Source organism: Mesoplodon mirus (genome assembly GCF_964341445.2).
Source record: "Mesoplodon mirus genome assembly, chromosome: 3".
Classification (NCBI taxonomy): domain Eukaryota; kingdom Metazoa; phylum Chordata; class Mammalia; order Artiodactyla; family Ziphiidae; genus Mesoplodon; species Mesoplodon mirus.
In genome coordinates, this window is record NC_138978.1 from 1277956 (window position 1) to 1299470 (window position 21515).

The following is a 21515-nucleotide window of genomic DNA, read 5'->3' on the forward strand; positions in this document are numbered from 1 at the left end:
GCCCCATGTGGGCACTGCTTCTTGTTCCGTTACCTCCCAGGGGCTGCCCTCAGCTGCTGGGAGGCCCAGAGACTTTCTGTCCCAGCTGAGAAAGGGACAGGGCATCGCAAGAGGGGTACCTGAGGGCAGGGCAGGTGCTCAGAGCCCTGGTGCCCTACTCACTGCGGGGCCACCGCAGGCTCCCCCCGCCTGTCCAGCGGCACTCAGGGGAGGCCCAGCGACGCATCATGACACAGGCTGAGCTGGGCGCTGATTGGACCTCTGGAGTCCTCCTGGGTGTCTGTGCAGGGCATGCCGTGCACAGGGAGCCCCAGACCAGCTAGGATGATGCTGCTCCACCACCAGGGACGGGAGGACAGAGGGTGGCCTGGGCAGAAGAGGGGCCAGGCCAGGCCTCAGAGGCGAGACCACAGGAAGCCGAGCCGTGCCTGGGTGCAGGCTGGGGGGTAGTGAGGGGCTGTGCTGGGGTCAAGGCGGGTGAGCCTTCCCCGAAAGGGGATCACAGGGACCACCCACTGGACAGGCCTGGCCTGTGCCCTCTAGACGGCCGTGCCCCCTGCTCCCCCTGGTGGCTGCTCACAGGACGGCCAGGGCCCTCTCTGCCGACAGAGCAAGTGCTTTGAGTTCCGTCCATCCAGGAGTGGGGGGCAGCACGTGGGTCACCCAGGGGGGCTGCTGTGGTGCAGGACGGGCTGAGCACCCTCTGAGGTTCAGTGCAGGTTCCAGACCGCTGAGCTCAGTCTCCCGAAAGGGGGTGCAGGGCCCCGGTTTCCCTGGCCCAGCAGGGCAAGTGCGAGGGGGTCTTGGGCAAAGAGGGCGGGGCTCAGGTCCCTGCAGGGGCAGCCCCGCCGGCCTTCCTCATCCCACCCGTCCTCACGTTGCTGGGTGCTCCAGCAGTGAGGGACCTGGGTGCTGGGCAGTGGGGCTTCCTCAGTGCACAGGGCCCGGGGCCACGGCAGCAGGGCCCCCGCACAACTCTTGGTTCCTGAGACCCATGGCACACACAGGTGGCCTCGCAGCTCTGTGGCCAGTTCCCCTGCCGCGATGTGGCATCTGAGGCTCAGGTCCGCACCCCGAGGGACGGGTCCAGCGGGGGAGGAGCCCCCGCCATCTCGCAGCACCTCCAGCGCCGGGCCCAGTGAGCCCCCCACCCGCCTGCCGTTAGGCAGGGCTCTGGGCATGGGCTCAAGGCCGTGGCGACAGAACCCACGTGGTCTGAGGTGCTCCGAGCAGGAGAGTGGACCAGCCACCAAGTCCCTGAAAGTCTTCGAGGGCCCTCGAAGCCCGTGGCCTCCTCTCAGGAGCTCTTGAGTCAGGAGTGCTGCTCAAAGCCTGTCTGTCCTTCCCGTGTGCAGCGGGCCCAGGCGGGGCAGGGGCGCAGGGGGAGGCCTTCTCCAGACAGACACGCTGGGGAGTGATGCTGGAGGCCACGTGACAGGGCAGGGGCCATGGCCCACGGGCCAAGGTGGGCCTAAGAGCGCTAGAGATCACCTAGGGAGAGACCCCACTGCTGGGCTCCCTGGGGGAGGGGTGGGCAGGGCCCCCCAGGGGTCTGCCCACCCTCACACCGAACAGCAAAGGCAGAGACGCTCTGTTCTCACTCTGGAAACTATTTGCTGTGCCCTGACCTCAGCGTCCTGTCAGAGGCGTATACGTATATATTTATATTTATATATATATATATATGTATATATATATAAAAGATTATTTAACAGTTAAATATATTCCAATAAGAACGTCTCACGGGACAGAAGTCGTGTCTCCCCACCACGAACACGTCAGCACTGAAGAAACACCGAGCCCGAGGCCGCGGGCGCCGAGCCCACACCCGGGTGCAGCCGGCTCACTCACAGAAGCACAATATAAATATTCGGATTTGAACGCGGGTCCCTGTTGCAGTCGAGACACGTTCCTGACGCGGCGGGCAGAGCAGCCCGGCGGCGGGGGCGCCTCACTCGGCCGGGACCTCGTACTTGAAGATGACGCTGAAGAGCCGGCCCCCCAGCCGCTCGGCCAGCCACGCGTTCTTGATGACGGCCAGCTTGAGGCTCTCGCAGCGCAGGGCCGCGTGGTAGTTGGTGTGCACGGCGCGGCCCATGCCCTCGATGACCACCAGGTCGGCGCCGCGCTCCCGCACCAGCACGGCCAGCCCCTTGTCCAGGCGGCTTCAGGGAGGAAGGGGGCAGTGAGGAGGGTGCAGGCGGGGGGCCCGGCACCCTGCACTGAGCTGCACCCAGGGCAGACGCCATACCCTGCCTCCCGCCAAGGGTGGCGACTGGCGGGAACGCCGGAGACCCCCGACCCTCGGCACCCCCAACTACGTGGGCCCTGGGTCCAGCCTGCTCCCCGGACAGCCAGCCCGGCAGCTGCCCTCCCGTGGCCCGGGGCCCAGGGTCTCGGGGACCCCTGGCAGCTGCGCTCCCGTTACTACAAGGAAGCCGGTTCTGAAAACTGGGCCTTGATGATACTTTTGTATTTTGAACTTTAAAGAACCTGAGTCCTTCTTACAGCTTTTTACTGTCCCTCCTTGTTGGTTAATAGCGGACCTGGAAGGGGATTAAGTCAACACTGGAGAATCGGCACCGGAACAGACTGAGAGCCTAATGGTCCCAGAGCCCCGATGTGCCCTCCTTTACACGGGCCGCTCCAGGTTCTAGAAGCCCCAGGGTGGAAAGCACTACGGTGATGAACTGATTATCCAGGGATAATCATCCAAGGTGGGGACACAGCCCCCCTGCTTCTTCCTCCCAGGGTCCCGAGCCCAGAGTGCCTGGACCCCACCCGGGGCTGCGGCTGGCAGAGCTGACTTCTGCAGGGGACCAGGGGGACCCGGGGGCAGAGGGGCCACATACCTGAGGTCGAGACACGGGGAGCTGGAGCCAGTCTGCATGAGCAGCAGCCTCCCTTCTCTGAGCGCCGAGCTGCCGAGCACAGGGGTGGTCACCCGTGAGGCGGCGCCCTGGGAGGCTGCCCCGCCACGCCCCCACCACGCCACGCCGGACCCCAGCCTCCCGCCCAGCTTACTGGACGATGGGGTCCATGGCCGCGATGCGCTCAGCCACGATGAGGGACTCGCTGTAGGTCACGTCGTTCAAGGCGGGGCCCGAGTTGCACGCCAGGATGACCTGCGACAGGACGCCGGGCTCTTTAGGGGCCTCGGCCGCCGGCAGTGCCTGGGCTCGCCCGCCCACCCTCCCGCCCCCCACCCACCCACCTGGGGCTGCTGGCGGAGGAGCACGGCCTCCGGCCACCTCTCACGGCTGGGCCGGCTCTCGGGGAAGGACGGGAGACGGCCCCAGGGCCCCGCGGTCAGGCCGACCTAAGCCCCAGGACGCGACCGGCTGGGTCTCCTCCTCCGCTCCTGCCGTGCCCCCGCCCACTCGGCACCTACCTGCACACGGAGGGGCCCGGGGCGACGCCAACCCCACCGAGCACAGGAGCTGGGCAAGGGACCCGCCACGCGGCCTCCACACTCACCTCCGTCCCTCTAGAGAGAAGCTCCCTGACAAAGGGGAAGACTCCCAAAATGACGTCTACTCCACTGTTATCTGCGAAAATTAAGGCACATTTGTGAGGGGGCCCCTGTAAGACAAAACCAGGACGTTCAGTTGGGAACAGGCGCGTCCAAGCGATCCAGACACCTCCACGCTCCGCGCCCCGCGGCCGGGCGATCCAGACACCTCCACGCTCCGCGCCCCGCGGCCGGGCGAGGGCTGCTGGGCCCTCTGGGCACTGGGGGCACAGGGGCAGCCCCGGCCTCTTCCAGAACTGCTAGCCCGAAGGACCTCTGACCTGAGGCCAGTGACCTCATCACTGTCCCGCCGAAGTCAGGCTTGGAGCGGGGAAGCCAGCTCGTACTTGTAGCTCGGGGCGGGGGGCTGAGGGGGACACTCCTGGGGGGCCCTTGGTGCACTGCGCGGGCCTGCTCCCCACCCCAGGCAGCTCTGTGCCTGTCGCCCGCGCCATCTCCCCGCCCATGAACCCCGCCCGGGCCCCTAGGGCACAGGACAGAGGCGGGGACAGCTCCATGTACCTTCAGTCTCTGAAGCCACTTGCTGTAGGAGTCCACGAGCCACGGCCGCTCTGTGGGACACAGGGACGCGGTCACCCGCCCGCCGGCCTCTCCGGGGAGCCGGTCCTCACCTCCCCCCAGCTCAGCGGGGACGCGCGGCCGCCTCGCTCCGTCCCCCCACCGGCCCGAGTCCTGGCACTGGAGGAGAGCCCGGGGCGCCCCTACCTTGCAGCTTCCTCTTCGCCTCCTCAAACCCAAACTGGGGGTCAGACTCAAGGACGCTGCACAGGGGACGAGAAAATAGAGTCACCCAAGCCCCGGACCTCGGCCTCCGTCGCTCCTGTGGGCCACGAAGCCCCTCCCGAGCTGGACGAGTGCACTGTCACCCGTCACTGCTGCCGCGTCAGCTCGAGGACGGGGGAGGTGGCACGGGGAAGCCTCCGTGCCTGCAGCCACAGGCCAGGCCCCCGGGGAGCCCTGGCCACCAGCCTCGCCCCAACGTGCCGCCCAAGGGGCAGCCAGTGCCGAGGGCAGGGAGGGGGCGGCGGCTGTCCCGGGTGCCCGGGTCCGAAAGCGCACGTTGGGTGATCCAGCAAGGCCCCTGCACGGGAGCCCCGGGGAAGGCACCAGACGGCGGGTCCCGGGGAGACGCGTGCCCACCACTGAACTTCACGAGGCACCTGTGCACTCCAACACCCAGCACCGTCTAAGCCCACCCACACAGTCATGGTGACACGGAGTTTCACACTGACGACACCCACACCCGCAGCCCTCCATGTGCCTGCTCTTGCGTGCGGGCAGGGAGGCTGGGTCCCAGCACCTGTCCCGTCCGTTCCCGAGGCCACACGTGCCCAGCAAGCCCCGAGCAGCACCCCATCTCCCGAGAACCCCCGGTGCCCCCACTGCCACCTCCTCGAGGGCCAAGCTGGGCCGGCTGAGGCTGGGACTGCCGGAGCCACGAGTGGCCCAGGCGTCAGTTTGGGCCCAGGGGCTGTGGCTCTAAGGCTGAGCTGGAAGGAGGAGGGGAGGGGACGGGCCTGTGAGGACAGCGGGCACCTACTCAGAGACGGCTTTCGCTCCCCAGTCGAAGACGTTGCCGGCCAGGAGCCCTCGCACCAGGGCCAGCTGCCTCTCCTCCCAGCCCAGGGCGTCCAGAGAGTGGATCACCCTCTGGAAACACTTTAATGCCACGCCGTTGTCTTTCTGCTTCACCTGCGGGGAGACGCGCATGAAGACGTGGTCTGCCCTCCCCCAGGCCCCTGGCAGAGCAGGGAGAGGAGGGCGCCGTGCCGGCACGCTGCGGAGAACGTCACCAACAGTGCGCCTGCTCCAGGGGACAGAAGACTCCCACGTGATGTCACTGCAGGAGGCTGAACGAACCCAGATGGCGTCAGGTTAAACGCAGCGCTGACTCGGAACAGCGCGGGCTGAGAGCAAGTGCGGGGGGCACGCTGATATCAGAGCAGGTTTGAGGTGTGCACTGAGGGTGGAGGCTCAGGTGTGACTGCGCCGTGGCCGAGCGCGGAGGACCCACACCCCCACGGGTGCCCACTGCCCTGACCGTGAGATCCTCAGCACCCAGACCCACCGTCCCCAGACACTCCTGTGCGAGGGCAGGGAGGAGGTGGCAGGGAGCTGAGGTAGGCTGGCTCTGGACCCCGCCCACGGCTCCAGGGCACACGGCTTCCTGGTCAAAGAGCCCAGGGAGGCACCTCCAGGCTACCAGCCAGGCCCTGGATGGCTCGTGGCCAGGACGGACATCCTCAGGCACCAACTCTTGAGTTTCCAGGCTGAGCTCAGGAGGCCAGGAAGAGGCGAGGGGGCCTCAGTGCCACATGCCTGCCACCCTCACCGACGGCTGGTTAGAGCCCCCAGGACACGCTGCTGACGAGGTCACAGTGGTGCCGGCATCGGTCCACAGCTGTTCAACCGGTGCTGCCAACCGAGGGGCCGCGGCCCAGCGCTCCTGGGAGATGGACCCTCACCAGGGCGGCTCCAGGATGCAGCCTGTCGCCAGCGCCGGGGGTCAGGGCTGCCAGCACACCCGCTCGCTGGACAGGACGGGACTGACGCCCCGTCCCCCACGGCCCCCTACAAGCATGTGCCCACCCACCAGAAGGGGGTGCTCACCTTGGAGTAGGGGTCCGGGAAGTTGAACTCATTCAAACAGTGCTCCCTCGTGTCCAGGAGGCTGCGCACGGTCAGGGTCCCGTAAGCGCTGAAGACAGAGCCGGGTGGAGGGCGGCTGAGGGGCCTGGACAGCTGGCTGCGCCGCCCATCGCACCCTCCACCCCCAGGGGCGTCCTCGCGGCATCCAGGTGCCAATAGGAGAAGCCCAGGAGGCCAGCGGGGTGCTGAGCGTCCCCGAGTGTGTGCCAGGGGAGGGGCGCAGAGCTTCCTGGGAAACTTCGAGGGACTCGGCCCTCGGGTGCGAGTGCGCGTTCCCATAGAGGCCGCCTCTCGGGGCTCTGGCCCAGGGCAAGCAGGTGGGCCACTCACAAGGGCTGGTGCCGCAGCGTCTGCAGCTTGTTCCAGTACTTCTGGCGGAACTTCTCGGCCCTCTCGGCTGCATCCACGGAGCCTGGCTGGCTCGCCACAGCGCGTTTCACGACCTACCAAGAACGGGGCAGCCAGCAGTGCTCAGGGCAGCCCCCAGCCCGTGGATGGCAAGCATTGGTGGCAGCCACTGGGGGCTTCCCTTGCCAGGTGGGAATGGGGTTGCCGCCAGCCCTGACCCAAAGCTCATATCCGTGTCCTCTGATACCAGCCCCAGGGCCCCACTGCAAACCAGCTCCTGCTCTGCTGAGGGGACTGGTGGTTATGGACCATCCTCCAAGTCTGTGCAGAGTCCAGAGCAGGGTGGGACCCCTCGCTCTGAAGACAGACCCCATGGGCCTGAGGGGTGTCGTGGAGGAATGGGTGTTCCCAAGAGGCTCCCGTGGCCTTGACCCTCCTGAGCCCGGAGCCGGAGGCCAGCCACCGCTGCCCCTGAGCCCTGTGCGAACTGCTTGCTTTTTTTTTTTTTTTTTTTTTTTTTTTTTTTTTTTGCGGTACGCGGGCCTCTCACCGCTGTGGCCTCTCCCGCCGCGGAGCACAGGCTCCGGACGCGCAGGCCCAGCGGCCATGGCTCACAGGCCCAGCCGCTCCGCGGCACGTGGGATCCTCCCAGACCGGGGTACGAACCCGTGTCCCCTGCATCGGCAGGCGGACTCCCAACCACTGTGCCACCAGGGAAGCCCGAACTGCTTGCTTTTTAAAGAAACAAGGTAGCCGGGAAAGCCACTTGCGAGCTGGTGAGGACGCACCTCGCTGACACCACGTCCCAACAAACTACTCGGTCAGGCTCCCACCTGGGAACTATGAATCACACCCTAGATAAAAAGCTCCTGGAAACCCCCGCTCTCCTCGTTCCCGCCTCTCACTGCCCTTGGGAACCTGAGACAGTCAGAGACGGCCAGGACCCCCAAGGCCCACAGCCAAATCCCTGGACGGACGGGTGTCTTCTTCCTGGGGGTGTCCAGCCCCGCCCCCAGCCCTCATCCCAACCTCACCCCCACCCCAGGCCCTCACCCCGTCCAGGGCCTCCTCAAAGCAGGTGAGCCAGTACTTTCGGGCCAGCGCGTCGTCCGTGAGGTCGACCGTGTCAGGCACGTAGGAGGACGGGTCCAGAAGGAGAGGCAGGTTGACGAGTGGCCTCTCCAGACGGTCCATTTCCAGCAAGTCGAACTGGGAGGACGAGAAGCAGGTGGGCACGTCAGCCGTGTCCTTCCTGAAAGACCAAAACCCCCTCCTACAGGTCTGGGAACCGGCTTCTCCTCACGAAGGGAAGCTGCCGTGCGCGGCTCGTGGAGAGCCCGGCTCCTCCCCGGCCCTGGGCCCTGCCCGCCGCTCACGGCCTCTCTCAGCCCGGGCGAGCCCTCCACTTGTCCGGGGGCCCGAGCCCGACGCCCCGACCCTGGGTCCGCTCACGACCCCCGCCTTCCCGCCGCGCCTCGTGCTCTGAACCACGCACACCGACCGCCTTTCTGGTCCTCCCGCCCTGCCCGCCGGGCTCTGTCCTGCGGCTCCTGCCCAGGGTTGGTTCCTAGGCGGGGACACACCGCCCCTTCCCCCACACCCCGCATCCAGACCCACTGCCCCTGCCACGCTCAGCAAGGCTGGAATGCTCGATGCCCACGCCAGGGTCTTTCAAACGAAGGGTCCTGTGTGCCTGGCCCCGTCCTCGGATGAGAACTGAGTCAGGCAGCTGCTCCAGGGACGTGACAAGCAAGTGAGCTCAGGGCTAGTCCTCCAGGCACCCCTCCTGTCCCCCACCCTCCAGGGAGCTGCCCACCTGGGACTTGGCCCTGTGTTGCTGACTCGCCCACTAGCAGGGTGAGGCGGCAGGTGTGCTCGGACCAGGGATGGTCTGGATGACAAGATCCACCCCACGAGGGAGAGACGGGCTTTGGGGACGCGCCACGTGACCGCACGTTTAGCAGGGAAGGAGCTGGCGTGTTTCCACGGGGGTCAAAGGCGGCAATGGCTGCCTCCTGCCCGGCCGGCCTGCAGGGGCTGCCCTGCCCTCCGATGAGTGGGAGCTCAGACCTGAGCTCGGCCTGGCCTTGGCTGTGGACACCCAGAGAAACGGCCTGGTCCCCTGCCCCTGGGGATCCCCACGCCCACTCGCAAGGCCACCCCAGCACGACAGGCGCGTGGGGTGCCCAAACTGTCATGGAGAGGGGCCGTGTTGCACGTCAGCACTGGCTGAAAGGCTTCTGGCCCGCCCACCCATTTCATTCTGCCATCTGTGTGGCTGGCATCCACGTCGCCCTTGACAAGTCAGAGACGTTAAGGCCTTTCTCTGCACACCCGTCACGGTGGGCCTGGGCCTTGCCAACCCTGCCCCTGGCACCTGCCTTTGGGAAGGGCCCAGCTACCCCCGCACAGCTGGCTGCGAAGGATGCGGTGCGGAGCTGTGGGAACTAGGGGTGCCACATGCGGGGGACTCTGCCCAGGAAGTGAAAGGCGGATGAGGCACATTCTTGCCATGTTTACACCGATTTACAAGAGAATCTCCAACTACGACTGAAAAGCAACTTTCCCTCCAAACGGCCAGCAACCTGCCCTGAAGGTGGCGTCCCGACCTGTGTGCCCAGGCCAGGCCAGGCCAGGCCAGGCAGCTGCAGGCCTCGGCCTATCCTCCAGCCCCGCGTGCGATTCTGATAAACCACTCCCTGGGTTATCAGGGACGTGATGTCAATAAGACGGCAATGGGCTTCCCTGGTGGCGCAGTGGTTGAGAGGCTGCCTGCCAATGCAGGGGACATGGGTTCGTCCGGGAAGATCCCACATGCCACGGAGCGGCCGGGCCCATGAGCCATGGCCGCTGAGCCTGTGCGTCTGGAGCCTGTGCTCCGCAACGGGAGAGGCCACAACAGTGAGAGGCCCGCGAACCGCAAACCAAATAAAAAAATAAAAATAAGACGGCAACAGCTCGTCCAATGATGATCTGGGCCAGGACGGGGCCATGGCAGTGCCATCTCGTCCCAGCTGGGAGACCCTCTCCACACCGGCTCGGCTGGCTGGGGGAGCCCCCATCCAGACATGGTGGGCCTCACCCCAAGGGGCGACTGAGGAAAGGGTGGAATCGCCTGAGGAAATTCGCAGACTCTGCAGGCTCGGTACTGACTTGAAACCATCATGCAAAAACGTGGTCTAAGAGAAGGGGCCCAGGCTGGTGCCCGCGACCCACGGTTTTAACCCGATCCTGCTGTGAACGGTCCCAGAGCCCTAGGAGAGACCCCCTGTGCTCCCGGAACTTTATATTCTCCCTGCAAACACGGCGGGGACCGCGTGGCCCCGGGCGCTCTGGCTGAACACCCGAAGAACGTGAGACACTACGGGAGGAACGAGAGCAGCCAGCTGCAGGCTGCAAACGTCTCTCTTCGGCCCCGGAGTCTGCGGTTCATGACCGGCCTGCACCAGGAGGAGGCGCCTTCGAGCCCGGCCACGGCAGCACGGGGGCTCTCCTCGGGGACCACCAGGAGGCCCTAGCTGAGGCAGCGCACGTGGGACCCAGCACCACCCGAGCCCGTACTCACGGTGCCACTCCTCGCCCGCTGCGTCGGGCAGAGCTCGGGCGATGAGCTCATGAGCCCGGAGCTGCCGGCGTAGTTCTCTTCCCAGCTGTACTGGTTTGGGTCTGCGGGACAAGAGACCCGGCGTCAACAGAGGGGCGAGCGGCTCGGCAAACCTTGGGCGGCCGGACTGCCTCTGGGAGGACCAGCTGCCGAAAGCCTCCCTGGCGCCAGGCGAGCCGGGGGCGTCGTTCTGTTGTGTTATTTCTTACTGGCACGGAGACCTCTCAAGCTGAGCAGTAGCTTCCGAAAGGTACCGTGGTTTATCTCAAGTAAGAAGCTGGACTTAGGGACGCGGTGAAGGTCTGCCTGGGCTGCTCTGATTGGCGCTGTCCCCCAAGCAGTCTGCCCTGTGCTTCCTCGGGCAGAATCACGCCTGTGATTCCCTCACGTGTCCTTCAAAGAGGACAGACCGGATGCGCACCTGAAGCGACAGCGGGGCAGACGGCCGGGCAGCGCCGGAGGGCCGAGGCTTTCGGAGGGGAGGCCATGTGCGCGGCCTCTGCACGGAGCCCCGTCGCTCACAAGGACCCAGGGGTTGATTACGTGGCACCCACGCGAGTTGGTGTCCACTGGCCCCTCAGGAGAACCACAGCCAAGGCTCCTGCCACTGCCGGGGAGGCCCACGAAGACACCATGTCCACCCACAGCCCTCGACCGTCGCTTAGCACGAGCAGCCCCTCCAGTCACTCCCCAAGGCCCCCCCCCGCCTCCGAGGCCGCAGCCCAACACAGGCCGCGCTGTACTCACTGTCTTGCTCGGCTCCTTTAAGAAACGCTCCTATGGCGCCCAGGTAGCCTTCGTGCCTCAAGAACAGCGCCTGGACCTCCCCCTGCCACGGAGACGCCCCTGAAGCGCCACTCAGCCCAAGGCTGCAAGTCCACCTGACACAGGTGGCCTCCCTCCCAACTCGGCACTTGTCCATGGGGCTGTACGCACACGCGGAATTCAAGAGCCCATCGTTTAGAGCAGCAGTCGCCAGCCTTTCTGGCACCAGGGACCGGTTTCACGGAAGACAACTCTTCCATGGATGGGGGTGGTGTGGGGGTGGGGGTGGGGGGGCGTGATGGTTCGGGCGGTAATGCGGGCGATGGGGAGCGGCCTGCTTCCTAACAGGCTGCAGACAGGTGCCGGTCTGCAGCCCGGGGCATGGGGAGCTCCGGGTCAGAGGGTGAGTAACTTCTTCCACAAAATGGACACCCACCCAGTTCCCCACGCTTGCTGGGGGCCACACCCCCCCCCCACGCCATGACCGACACCTAGAAGCTCACCTGGAGCTCGCGGACAGTGGGAGGTAGTCCCTAGACCCCACCCCCGGCAACACACCAAACTCAGGGATGGCCACGGCGCCCCAAGCGCAGGATGCCCGGAGCCAGTGGGTGGGAAGGGGCTGGGGACAGGGGCTTGGGGGTGCTCAGCGGGGTCCCGCCTTGCTCCCGACCCCTCTCAAACCTGCGAGTCTGGAGACACGGGGGCCCGGGCCAGGGGCGGGCAAAGCAGAGGAAGGACGCGGCGGCCGTTACCTTGGAGAAGAAGTTGATGCTGTAGGTGATGGTGCGCATGGTGACGGGGTGGCCGCGGATGAAGAAGCCGCCGAAGTACACCCGGTCCAAGCAGTGGAGCTTGGCGTACAGGCAGGCGAGCTGCCCGATGTCGTTGCTGATCATGTGTAGCAGGCTCTTGGCCATGTCCTCCCTGGAGAACTCTGGGGGCGGAAGCAGCAGCTGGGCAAGCGGCCGGGTGGGCGCCTCGCGCCTCCGGGGGTGAGAGCGGGTGCGAGGCTAGTACCTGTGTCCGCGGTGGCCGACTTCCCGAAGCTGCTTGCAATGAGGTTGCCGCTCAGCCCCAGGGTCTGGTGGGCCCCTCCGTAGATGTCCTGCACCAGCATGTCCACGTTCGTGTGCTGGCCTCGGGAAGCCAGATGCAGCAGCTCGTCAAACTTCTGTGGGGACAGAGCAGACGGGAGCACCTGAGGAGCCGCAAGCTGGCAGAAGCCCATGGCCCTGGACGGGCCCACGGAAGGGGGCCAGCCACCGCGCTGGGTAGGGAAGGCCCTCTCCTGTCACGGCCCAGAGGTGGGGGGAGACGGGCAGCCTCTGTGGACCACCTAGCTGGGTGACACTCTGGCCACTCGGACGCCCGTCCTTCAGAGACGCGGGAAGCAGGACGAGGTACACGGAAGAGCCACCTTCGCAACAACCCCAGCCAAGCACGAGTCTCCGAGCCCACAGCCGCCAACCCTCTCCCGAGGGGACCAGGAAACAGGCTGTCCCGTGGACCCAGGAGCATCCTCCTAGAGCCGCCCGAATACCTTAGTTTTGGTGAGCAGAGCCCCGAGCCCCCAGAAGGTGCCGCCCCCAATGGAGCTGCCGCCGACCCACTCGAACCTGTCCTCTGTCTCCACCTGCAGCGAGACGAGGGCAGGCGTGTTAGCAAGGGGGCCCCCAGCCACTGCCCAGCAGGTCCCGGGGACGCGGTGGCTCAGGGCTATCCCCTGCCCTGGGTGGCGGCGCTCTTGAAGGCCGAGTCTGGGTGGGCTCGGCAGGTGCTCGTGCTGGAAGCAGGGGGCCCACCTCCCCGCGGACTGCCCGCGCCAGGCACTCCGCGTGCGGCCTCGCGCCCGTGAGCACCAGAGGCAGGCCTGGGTCTGTGCCCGCCTCCCCGTGCCCGCGTGCCTGTGCCTGGCATGGCTCCGACACGCAGCCATTGCTCAACAAAGCGCTGCGGAGGCCCGTCCTCTCCCACGAGCCAGGCCCCACCTTCACGATAGAGACCCCAGAGCCGATGCTGACGAGGAGGTACGGGAAAACGCTGGGGTGGCTGGTCTGAAACCGGAACTCGGGGTTGGAGCCCTTCTGGTACACGAAGGCCTCGTGCGGGATGTTCTTCAGCACGAAGTTGCAGCCCTTTATCAGGCAGGTCATCACGTCCTCCTTGTCAACCCTGCCAGGGAGCAGCCCAGCCACTGGCACCGGCACGGGCCACGGCACGAATGGCCCCTGCCTCCCCGCCCCCGCGGCAGGGCCGTAGCCCCGGGACCCTCCGTCCAGCAGGACGGCGAGCATCGCGGCACCGCGGGAGCGGGGCCGACTCGGTCTCGGGGCTCCGTTCCTTTTCTTTCAGCCCTCGCCTCTCCCCACCCACCATCTTCAGTCCCCCGAGCCTTCCTGAGTTTCGGCCACCTGAATCCCACTGCAGCCAGCCCAGAGCGTGGCCTCAGGCCCACGGCCACCCACCAGCCACCCGGAGCCTCACTGGGTCCTGAGGTCTTAGGAACCCCCAGAGCCGGGCGAACGGGCTGGTGCAGGAGAGGGGCCACTGCGTCCGCCACGTCAGGGCCCGGCCCCGTGAGTGGAGGCCAACCGGCCCCCACGCTCCCCCTCCCCGCCCCGAGGTCCCCACTCACTTCAGCTGCAGCTTCTCTTCGATGAGGTCTTTGAACTTGTATGCCCCGCCCCCGGTCGCCTGGATGACTTTGGTCTCGGTGTTGACCAGGTGGTCTTTGATGAAGTCCAGGCAGGCTTCTATGTAGGTGTTCTCGAACTTGACAAAGTGCAGCCTGGCGGTAACCTCCTCCTGGACGGAGATCTCATAGGGCGGCTCGTGGTCCTCCTGCTCTGTGTCCTGGGGGTGAGGTTGGGGAACCCGCGTGTGTGCACTGCCTCGGGGAGGGGACGACGCTGACACACAGCCCCTGAGCACCCTCAGCAGCGCCGACGATTTCTGCCTACCCTGAAGTCCGTGGGAGTCTTGATGGCGACGCAGGTGGGAGATTCGGGGCAGGGAGGCACGAGCAGGCGGGGGTGCTCTTGCCAGGGCTGGGATGGAAGGGGAACTAAGCTGGGAGCATGGAGGGAGGGGCATCGGCACTAGAAGCTTCCAGGGCCTGCCCGGGGTCCTCCCAGGAAGCTCACCTTGTCTGAGTGGTCGAAGGACCGCACTTTGGCAACTTTGTGCTGCACGGTGGAGTAGTAGGCCAGCTTGGTCAGCGACCCGCCTACGGGGGAGACACAGATGCAGCAGATTCAGAAGTGGCTGGACGGGACCCGAGGCTGCCCTTGCACAGGCCCTCATCTGCCAGACCTGGGTCCTGCCCACAAGGAGTTTGGTGCTACTTGAACTTGAAAACCCTGCAGGGCACCAAAGAGAGGAAGGGAATGAACTGCGAGACCTAAACACACTCTGCCTTCCTTGAAAAGCTCTGTTCCTCCTCAGGGCCCAGACTGAAACGGAGATTGTCCGTCTCTCCACCAGCACTGAGTCCTTGACGAGCAAGGAACCTGCTGTTTCTGGGTGACTCGGCGATCCTCAGTGGTTTAGGAAAATTCTGTTTCAAACTCTGATCTTGAGGATGAACCAAAGGAAAATGCTGACAAATCCACTGTTTTCACTGAAAAGCATACAACGGACGGACGGTCCGTGGAAAGAGGTGGAGAAGGCAATGCGAGGAGCCCTTCCCAGAGCGGACGGGCGGGGGAGGGGCTGTTTTCACCAGGAATGTGCAAGGGGCCGCAGAGCAGCAGCTGAGGCCCGGACTCACCAGGGAGGCCCTGCAGAGGGCGGTGGGGACTTGTTAACGCCCCTGGGAAGCCTGGATGCCCCTGGCGTGTGACCAGGGACAGAATATCAGGAAGCAGATGAGGCCTTTGGGCAAGTTAAAAAGATCCCCAGAGCAGTCCTTCTGGAGGAGGAGTTCTGGCGAGCCCCGCTCCTGAGTCAGAGAGGAGGCGTCGGAGGCTACAGGTGATTCACGGCTGTGAAAGCCACGAACGGCAGAGCAGAGAGAGGCAGGAGGCTCAGCTCTGCAAAGTGACCTTGGAACAAACTGTGTTTCCTAGGAGGCCCGACAAAAATCAGGGGGAAACCCCTTGTCTTGAGAAGGCGGCTAAAATTATTAACAACTGTTGTTTTGTGACAAAACACTAAGGGAATATACCACAAACGCTCAAGTCAGAAACACAGATTTGGAAACACAGTATCCAAAGGCCAAAGCTCTTCCAGGTAAGAAAAATCAAACCCCAGCTTCCGAGACCAATCACACCTGTCCCATCGGAGCTGCCTGCCTGGCAGTGTGGACAGGGCCTCCTGGGACGTCCTGCGACCTGGCCTCGTTGGGCCATGTTTGGTCACTGATCACCGTCGTCCTGGGCTTGCTCTCATCCCCAGACCGTGAGCTTAAGACACTGAACTTGGCCTTAAGCCTCCTTATCCCTCCTCCCTGCCCCCAATCCCGGCCTAGCCCGGAGCATCTTTCACTGAAATGCCTGTTGCCCGATTCACCTCTGTGAATAAATCGTTTCCTAAAAAGACAGGCAACGCAAAGGGATGAAGACATCTTTTGAGAAGCTCATCAAAAGTTACCCAGGTCCCAGAAATCCAATTCCAGACAGTGTGCTCTTCAAGTCAGCTATAAATCACAACCAAAACACACAGTGCTGGGGTTTGTGGGGGGCCGTGGGGGGCCGTGGGGGGTGAGCTGGGTTCTGTGCACCGCACACCATGCACCCCGAGTGGGGCAAAGCCCGGCACTGCCCAGACTTGTCTCCCACCCCAGCCAGGAGACAGCGGATGGGGCAGGGGGCTGCGAGCAGAGCAGTGCGGTCAGTCTGAGCCAGGGTGAGTTCACAGAGCAGCACAGGGGGCGCCTGCGGGAGCCCACCTGCTCTCAGGGTCCCTTGCGATTAGAGTGAATGCCAACTTGGCCCGGGGCCGCACACGTCACACCTGATGAGGGCAGTGACCAGGCAGCCAGCACAGTCCCGTGCTCTCTGGTGGACGCCATGGGCTCTCCAGGCCACCCCACCCCATGCTCCACCCTGGGGCCCACAGCATCCTCGACTGATGGGAGGAACATGAGCCAAGACCCGCCAGTTTATCCAGAACCCTGGGGCCTGGTGCGGGGCTGTCCTTCCACTCCAGGCACCTCTGTGCACATCCCTGCCCTGTGGCCCCTGCTGCTTCACCCAAGGGACCCTCCCTCCGCCCAGCAGAAACCTGGAGTCAAGTCAGCTTCAAGTATGTGTTGACCCAAAGCGTCCCTGAGGCTTTTGAAGCAGGGACTCCGCCAGCGGAGAGGGCTGCCCCATCAGAGCTGGACTGAGAGGCTTGGGGAGGGGAGAGGAAACCGGCAACCTGCTTGTGAACCACACCGCTGACTTGCGGATTCCTGGCTGGAGGGCCCCTGCCCTGAGCCCTGACCTCCCCTCAGCTACACTAACAAAAGTCTGTCCTTGTGAATTCCCTGGCGGTCCAGTGGTTAGGACTCTGCGCTCTCACTGCTGGGGGCCCAGGTTCAATCCCTGGTCGGAGAACGAAGACCCCACAAACCTCGCAGGGTGGCCAAACCCCGCCCGCCCCCCCACAAACACAAATGTCTGTCCTTAGTAGCAATACACGTGTCTTTTAAAGAACCAGACAGAGGACCCAGAGCCAGGGGGAAATTTCAGAGAGGAAATAAACACGGACACTGAAAATACGCCTTTGAGTGTCCTTCTGCTAAGTAACCCTGACAGGGCTTGCCCCTGGAGGACAGGCAGGCACTCCTTCCGCGCCGCAAGCTAGGGCCACGCAGAACGACCCAAGTAAGCCCTGTGGCCAGCCAATCGTCAGGGGCGCTTCAGAAACGTTAGGTGCCGACCCGTAGGAGCAGAGCCCCCAGGGTTAGGGCAGCAGCATCACGTGCGGAAGCTCCAAGCGCACGGCCACTGGACTGCCATCACATCAGGAGTGCACAGGGCTCCGAGGACAGCGGCAGGGCCCCGAGGGGCTGACTTGAGCCCCCAGGCGGCTCCTCCGCGCTCACCGTCTCTGGCCCAACGTCCAGCCGGGCACCGTTCAGGCGGGTCCCCTTCGGGGGGACGACCTCAGGCTCACAGCTGCCCTCGCCCGCCCTCTGCCTGGCTCCGCCCGGCCTCCGGCTTTGCAGGTGGGGGTTCAGGACGCTCCCCACTTTCCTGGACACCGCCCCTCCCCCAAGCCCGTGACTCCAGGGACCGCCCCCGCCCTCAAGGACAGGGGAGCGGGGCGGCCCAACCCCTCCGGGGAGAAGCGCAAGGTCCGTCCCTGCATTCACCGAGCGGCCACGGCGGGCCAGGCGCGCGGGGGTCCCGGGCCGGAGGTCATGGACCGGCCGCGGACCGCCCGGGTGTCCGCGCCTCGGCGTCCACATCCGAGAAAGCGGTCAGCGGGAGGCGTCAAGGCATCGGAGAGGGAAGGAGGGACCCGCGGGGGGCGGGGCTCGGGGGTGCTTCCGACCTGAGGTCTGCGCCCAGGTCCTCCAAAGCCCCGGCCCCAGACATCCGGTCCCCGATCGTCGGCAGGCGGGGAGCTGCGCCGCCCGGCGGCCGACCCCCACCCCGGCTCCCGAGGCGGGATGCCAGAGGGGCAGCCAGGCCGCCTCTCCCGCGGGACTACGAGCCCCTGCATGCCCCGCTCCGGCCGCGCGGCGCCTACCGGGAGCTGTAGTCCGGCTGCCGCGGCGAGCGGGCGCCGCCGGCTGCCCGCGGACTACAAGGCCCGATAGGCCGTGCGAGCCGACGGCCCGCGCCCCGCCCTTCGTCCTTGCCACCGCCCCGGCCCGCCGGCCTCGCTGCCCGCGCCCGCGCCCGCCCCCGCCGCCCCGCTCCCCGCGCCCGCCCGCGGCGACCTATGTCTATGGCGAAGCGCTTGGCGTTCTCCAGGTTGCGGAAGATCTCGTCGGGGGGCAGTGTGATGCTCTTGTCCAGGCTGTCCCCGCTGCTCCCGCTGCCGCTCGCTCTACACTCCGCCATTTTGAATGTGCTCGGCCAGCCTAATCAGCCATGGAGATATATGCGCATATATTTGACTGCTAAACGCCTCCCGCGCATAGATTATGCTAATGAGCACTCGGGCCGGCCCTCGCCCCTCCCGCCGCGGCGGCGGTGGCGGCTGGAGGGCCGACTCACGCAGGCGGGCTCGGGTGCCCCAGACCGGACCGCGAGGCCGCTCAACACAAAACCTCTGGGCTGTCGTCGTCTTTGTTGTTCCTTCACTGAGTTGGCCGGATGCTGACCTCAAATGATACGAGCTAGTGCAGAGGGGGCACCTGGGGTTTGGAGACCACCAGGGTAATCGGTTTCTTTAGTGACTGCGGTTGTGAGTCTGGCACCTGCACGTGAAGACGCTTGGGACCCACCAGCTTGGTTCCCTAGGAGTGCAGGACCGTGGGTGTTAAAAACCCTATGCAAACAGGGGGAGTTGGGGACCCTGCCCTCTAGAAGCCTTTCTCACCCCGCCTGGAGTAGGAGCTACCCTTGCAGTGAATGATGGTGAGATCCTCAGAAAGTGCAGGGGAAAGCTGGGCAGCCTTCCTGGAGGAGGCCATTTTCTGGCAAAAGAGGGAGTCTGTGGGAGTTTGCAGGGAACAAGCTGAGAAAGCTTCCATATGGTGTTGGGGACAGGCTTCCAGGGCTAGTCTCTGGGAAGGCGTGGAGGCTCTTCTTAAGGGGCACGTACCCCTCAAAAGCAGTGGGCACTTTGCAAAAGAGCCCAGTGTTGGAAGCATGCCGAGGGCCTGCTGTGGCTTTGGCACCTGCCTCCTAGGTGACCCTGGGCCAGTTACTTTGAGTCTCTGGACCTCAGCCTCGGTCTGAGCATGCCACCAGCTGCCTGACCAGGTCAGCCTGACCAGGAGGTACACCCACGAGGACAGCGATTGCCCCCGCTAAGTTCAATGATGTGCCTGCCGCACAAGCAATAAACGTGAGGGGTGTGAGAGGGGCTTCCCATCCCTTGCTCACCACTCCCAGGGCTCAGCAGGGACCCCAGAGGCCACTAGCACTACTGGCCTGGAAGGGGTGCTACGGACCTCCGCTGCAGAGTGGACAGAAAGGGATGGAAGGCAGAGCAAAGAGAGGTGCCAAGCAGGAACGAGGGAGGGCCAGTCTGGGTACCTCTGGGTCCCTGCAGACTCAACCAACACCCTGGGCCTGCCTAAAAATAGGTGCCCTTTCTGAGACCAGGGCCTGCCCTTGGCAGGTTCATTGCCAGCACTGCCTGTTTCAGCCTTGGTGAGCGGTCCACCTGCAGGAAGGCAGGGCAGCTGGCCACCTGTGGGCCAGCCGAGAAAGTTACCCCAGGAGCTTGTCCCAGGACAGGGCCACCGGGCAGGGAGGACCGTGGAGGGGCAGACCCCTTCTGTGTGTTTGGCCCAGCTACACCCTTTTTGCTGCAGCAAGAGGTCTGCTGCAGGCTGTGGCTTTTGGGTTGCTCTCAGCTGGACAGAGCTGGACATTCCTGTCACTTCGCCACCACCCCCCACCTGCAGGGAGCTATAGTGAGAGGTCTAGGGCGGGAACCCAGGTCCCCCGCCATGTCCCCTCCTACTACACACGGGGGACCTAATATGCTCCGTGAGGCCCTCTCCCTTCCAGCCTGTCTCTCCCCTGCTTCCCTGCCTCTCACTCACTTTCTCCCCCCAACCCCATTTCTCCCCGGCCTCCTGACCTGACCCCTCACCCCTCATTTCCAGCTTCTGCTCCACCACCGCCCCCCCCACCGCCTGTCACCTCCGCTTCCTCCCTCCGGGCTTCTCCTCTGCCTGCCCTCCTCCCTCCCCTCTCTCTTCAGCAGGAGCCCAGCCCTTCTTCCTGTGTCCAGGGGGTCGCTGGCAAGGACACTGCCCCCCCGTGGCTGCATACCACGATAGTGCCCACTCCCCGTCATCCCTGCAGACCCGCCTGCCCGGTGGCCACCAAGGACACGTGTAAGGCACAAGAGACAGACAGCGGAGGGGGCTGAACTAGTCGGATTTTATTAGAAGTCTTTAGAGCAGTCCCGTGGCTCCCACGTGACTGAGAGTTCAAATTCTGAGTACAAAGTTGTGCCCACGCGCACCCACCCACACGGGAATCCTTTAAGGATCGTGGTGGAGACCCCCAGCCGCCCCACACAGCCCCGGTGTGAGCCCGGAACAGACAGCAAAGCATCCCCAGGGGCCTTGCGCCCACGGCTCTGCCCTGTCCTTCCACGCCCATCCAGGCTGACACTCTCGTTCCTACGAGGATACACCTTGAGTTCCGCCTTCACAAAAGGCAAATGTGCCCACGGCACGGCCTGCGCCAGGCCCACTGGCCTGGCAGCACCGGATCTGAAGAAAGCCCTCTACGCATGGGGCGCCGGCTGGCCGAGCCCCGCCGCCTACAAATATCATAGAACCCCGGCAGTGGGGACTTCCCAGAAGTCACTTGCTGAAATGCAAACACAGAGCAACCCCATGGGGTCAGACATTTGGCAGAAGATGGGCCCTAAGTGACAAGGACACTGCACGCACATTCTCTGAGAATGACCCTCCTGCTGGCCCGCCAGCCCGGAGAGAGAGCCTTCCGGAGAAGGGGCCAGTCCAAGCCAGGGGCGGCACGGACGATGGGGAGGCCCTTCCCTCTGCCAGAGGAACGCGCTGGCCCTCTGGTCCTCCGGGCAGGGCGGCCGCCCGCGGGTCACCACGGCCGCCAGAGGCCGCAGGCGGGCTGGCGCGCAGAGGCGGCGGCGGCCTTGGCCGGGGCGGGCGCGGGCGCGGAGCCAGGCGCCTTGGGCTCCTTGGCGGGCGCGGCCGGCGCGGCCGGCGGGCGCTGGAAGTGGTAGAGCAGCTTCATCTGCGTGTCGCTGGCCGCGTGCAGCGTCAGGAACTGCACGGCCTCCTGCAGGCACCACGAGTAGCCCTCGCTGTAGTCCTGGTGCAGGCTCTTGGGGCCGGCGGCGGCGGCGGCGAAGGCTGCGGGGAGTCGGGGCGGCGGTGAGCGGGGCCGGGGAGCCTGGGGCGCGGGGCGGCGGGGCGCGGGGCGGGGCGGGGGTCGCGCGGGCCGGGGCTCCAGGGCGCCGGGCGGCTCACCTTTGCTGTGTTTCAGGTAGCTGACGGCCATCTCCAGGATGTCGGCCTTCTCCAGCTTGGAGTTGGGCTGGTGGCGCGCGAACTCCTGCTCCAGCAGCAGCTTCAGCTGCTCGATGCTGCTGTTGATGCGGTCGCGGCGCATCTTCTCCACCACCGGCTTCCGCAGCTGCGGGCGGGAGGAGGGGGCGTCAGCGGGGCCGCGCCAGCGCGGGGGCCGCAGGGGCCGCGGCCGCGCACTTACTCGGTTTTTCTCTTTGGGGCTGAGCAGCTCCACAGCCACGGTGCTGGGGGCCATGCCTGGCGCGGGGAGAGGCGAGGAGGCGAGGAAGCAGGGAGCGGAGCGGGCGCGTCCCGTGCTGGCGCGGGCCCCGGCCCCTATATAGGCGCGGGCGGCGGGCTGGCGCCTGGGGCCCGGGCGCCGCGGCCGTTCCCACACTCCGCGGCCAATGGCGGCGCGGGCCGCACAAAGGCGCCGGCCCATTAGCGCACGCTAAATTGCCTGTGAATTGGCGCGGGCACAATGGGCGCTCCCCGAG

At 65.4% G+C, this 21515-nt stretch overlaps 2 protein-coding genes across 5 annotated transcripts; both read right to left on the reverse strand.

The window, feature by feature from the left end:
• Window positions 1-1624: 1624 nt before the first annotated feature.
• On the reverse strand, window positions 1625-17907 carry PANK4 (pantothenate kinase 4 (inactive)). Of its 4 annotated transcripts, XM_082613542.1 has the most exons (20): window positions 17776-17907; window positions 14045-14127; window positions 13537-13754; window positions 12890-13073; window positions 12442-12534; window positions 11919-12072; window positions 11654-11835; window positions 10881-10962; window positions 10095-10195; window positions 7583-7738; window positions 6512-6624; window positions 6143-6230; window positions 5073-5224; window positions 4238-4293; window positions 4034-4083; window positions 3478-3582; window positions 3215-3319; window positions 3025-3125; window positions 2853-2921; window positions 1625-2165 (listed from the first exon to the last, which is right to left on the reverse strand). In XM_082613542.1, exons 1-20 carry the CDS (start codon window positions 17897-17899, stop codon window positions 1952-1954), a joined length of 2430 nt encoding a protein of 809 aa, XP_082469668.1. In that variant the 5' UTR covers window positions 17900-17907; the 3' UTR covers window positions 1625-1951. The 4 variants fall into 4 exon arrangements, with proteins under 4 accessions (XP_082469668.1, XP_082469670.1, XP_082469667.1 ...); XM_082613544.1 differs by lacking the exon at window positions 3215-3319; XM_082613541.1 differs by lacking the exons at window positions 14045-14127; window positions 17776-17907 and having other exon boundaries at window positions 13537-14038.
• A 2680-nt stretch (window positions 17908-20587) lies between these two features.
• On the reverse strand, window positions 20588-21274 carry HES5 (hes family bHLH transcription factor 5; the record flags this gene model as incomplete). The annotated part of the gene is made up of 3 exons (XM_082615106.1): window positions 20588-20862; window positions 20980-21145; window positions 21221-21274. The coding sequence occupies 3 exons, from the start codon at window positions 21272-21274 to the stop codon at window positions 20588-20590; spliced, it is 495 nt and encodes a 164-aa protein (XP_082471232.1).
• Between the last annotated feature and the right edge of the window lie 241 nt (window positions 21275-21515).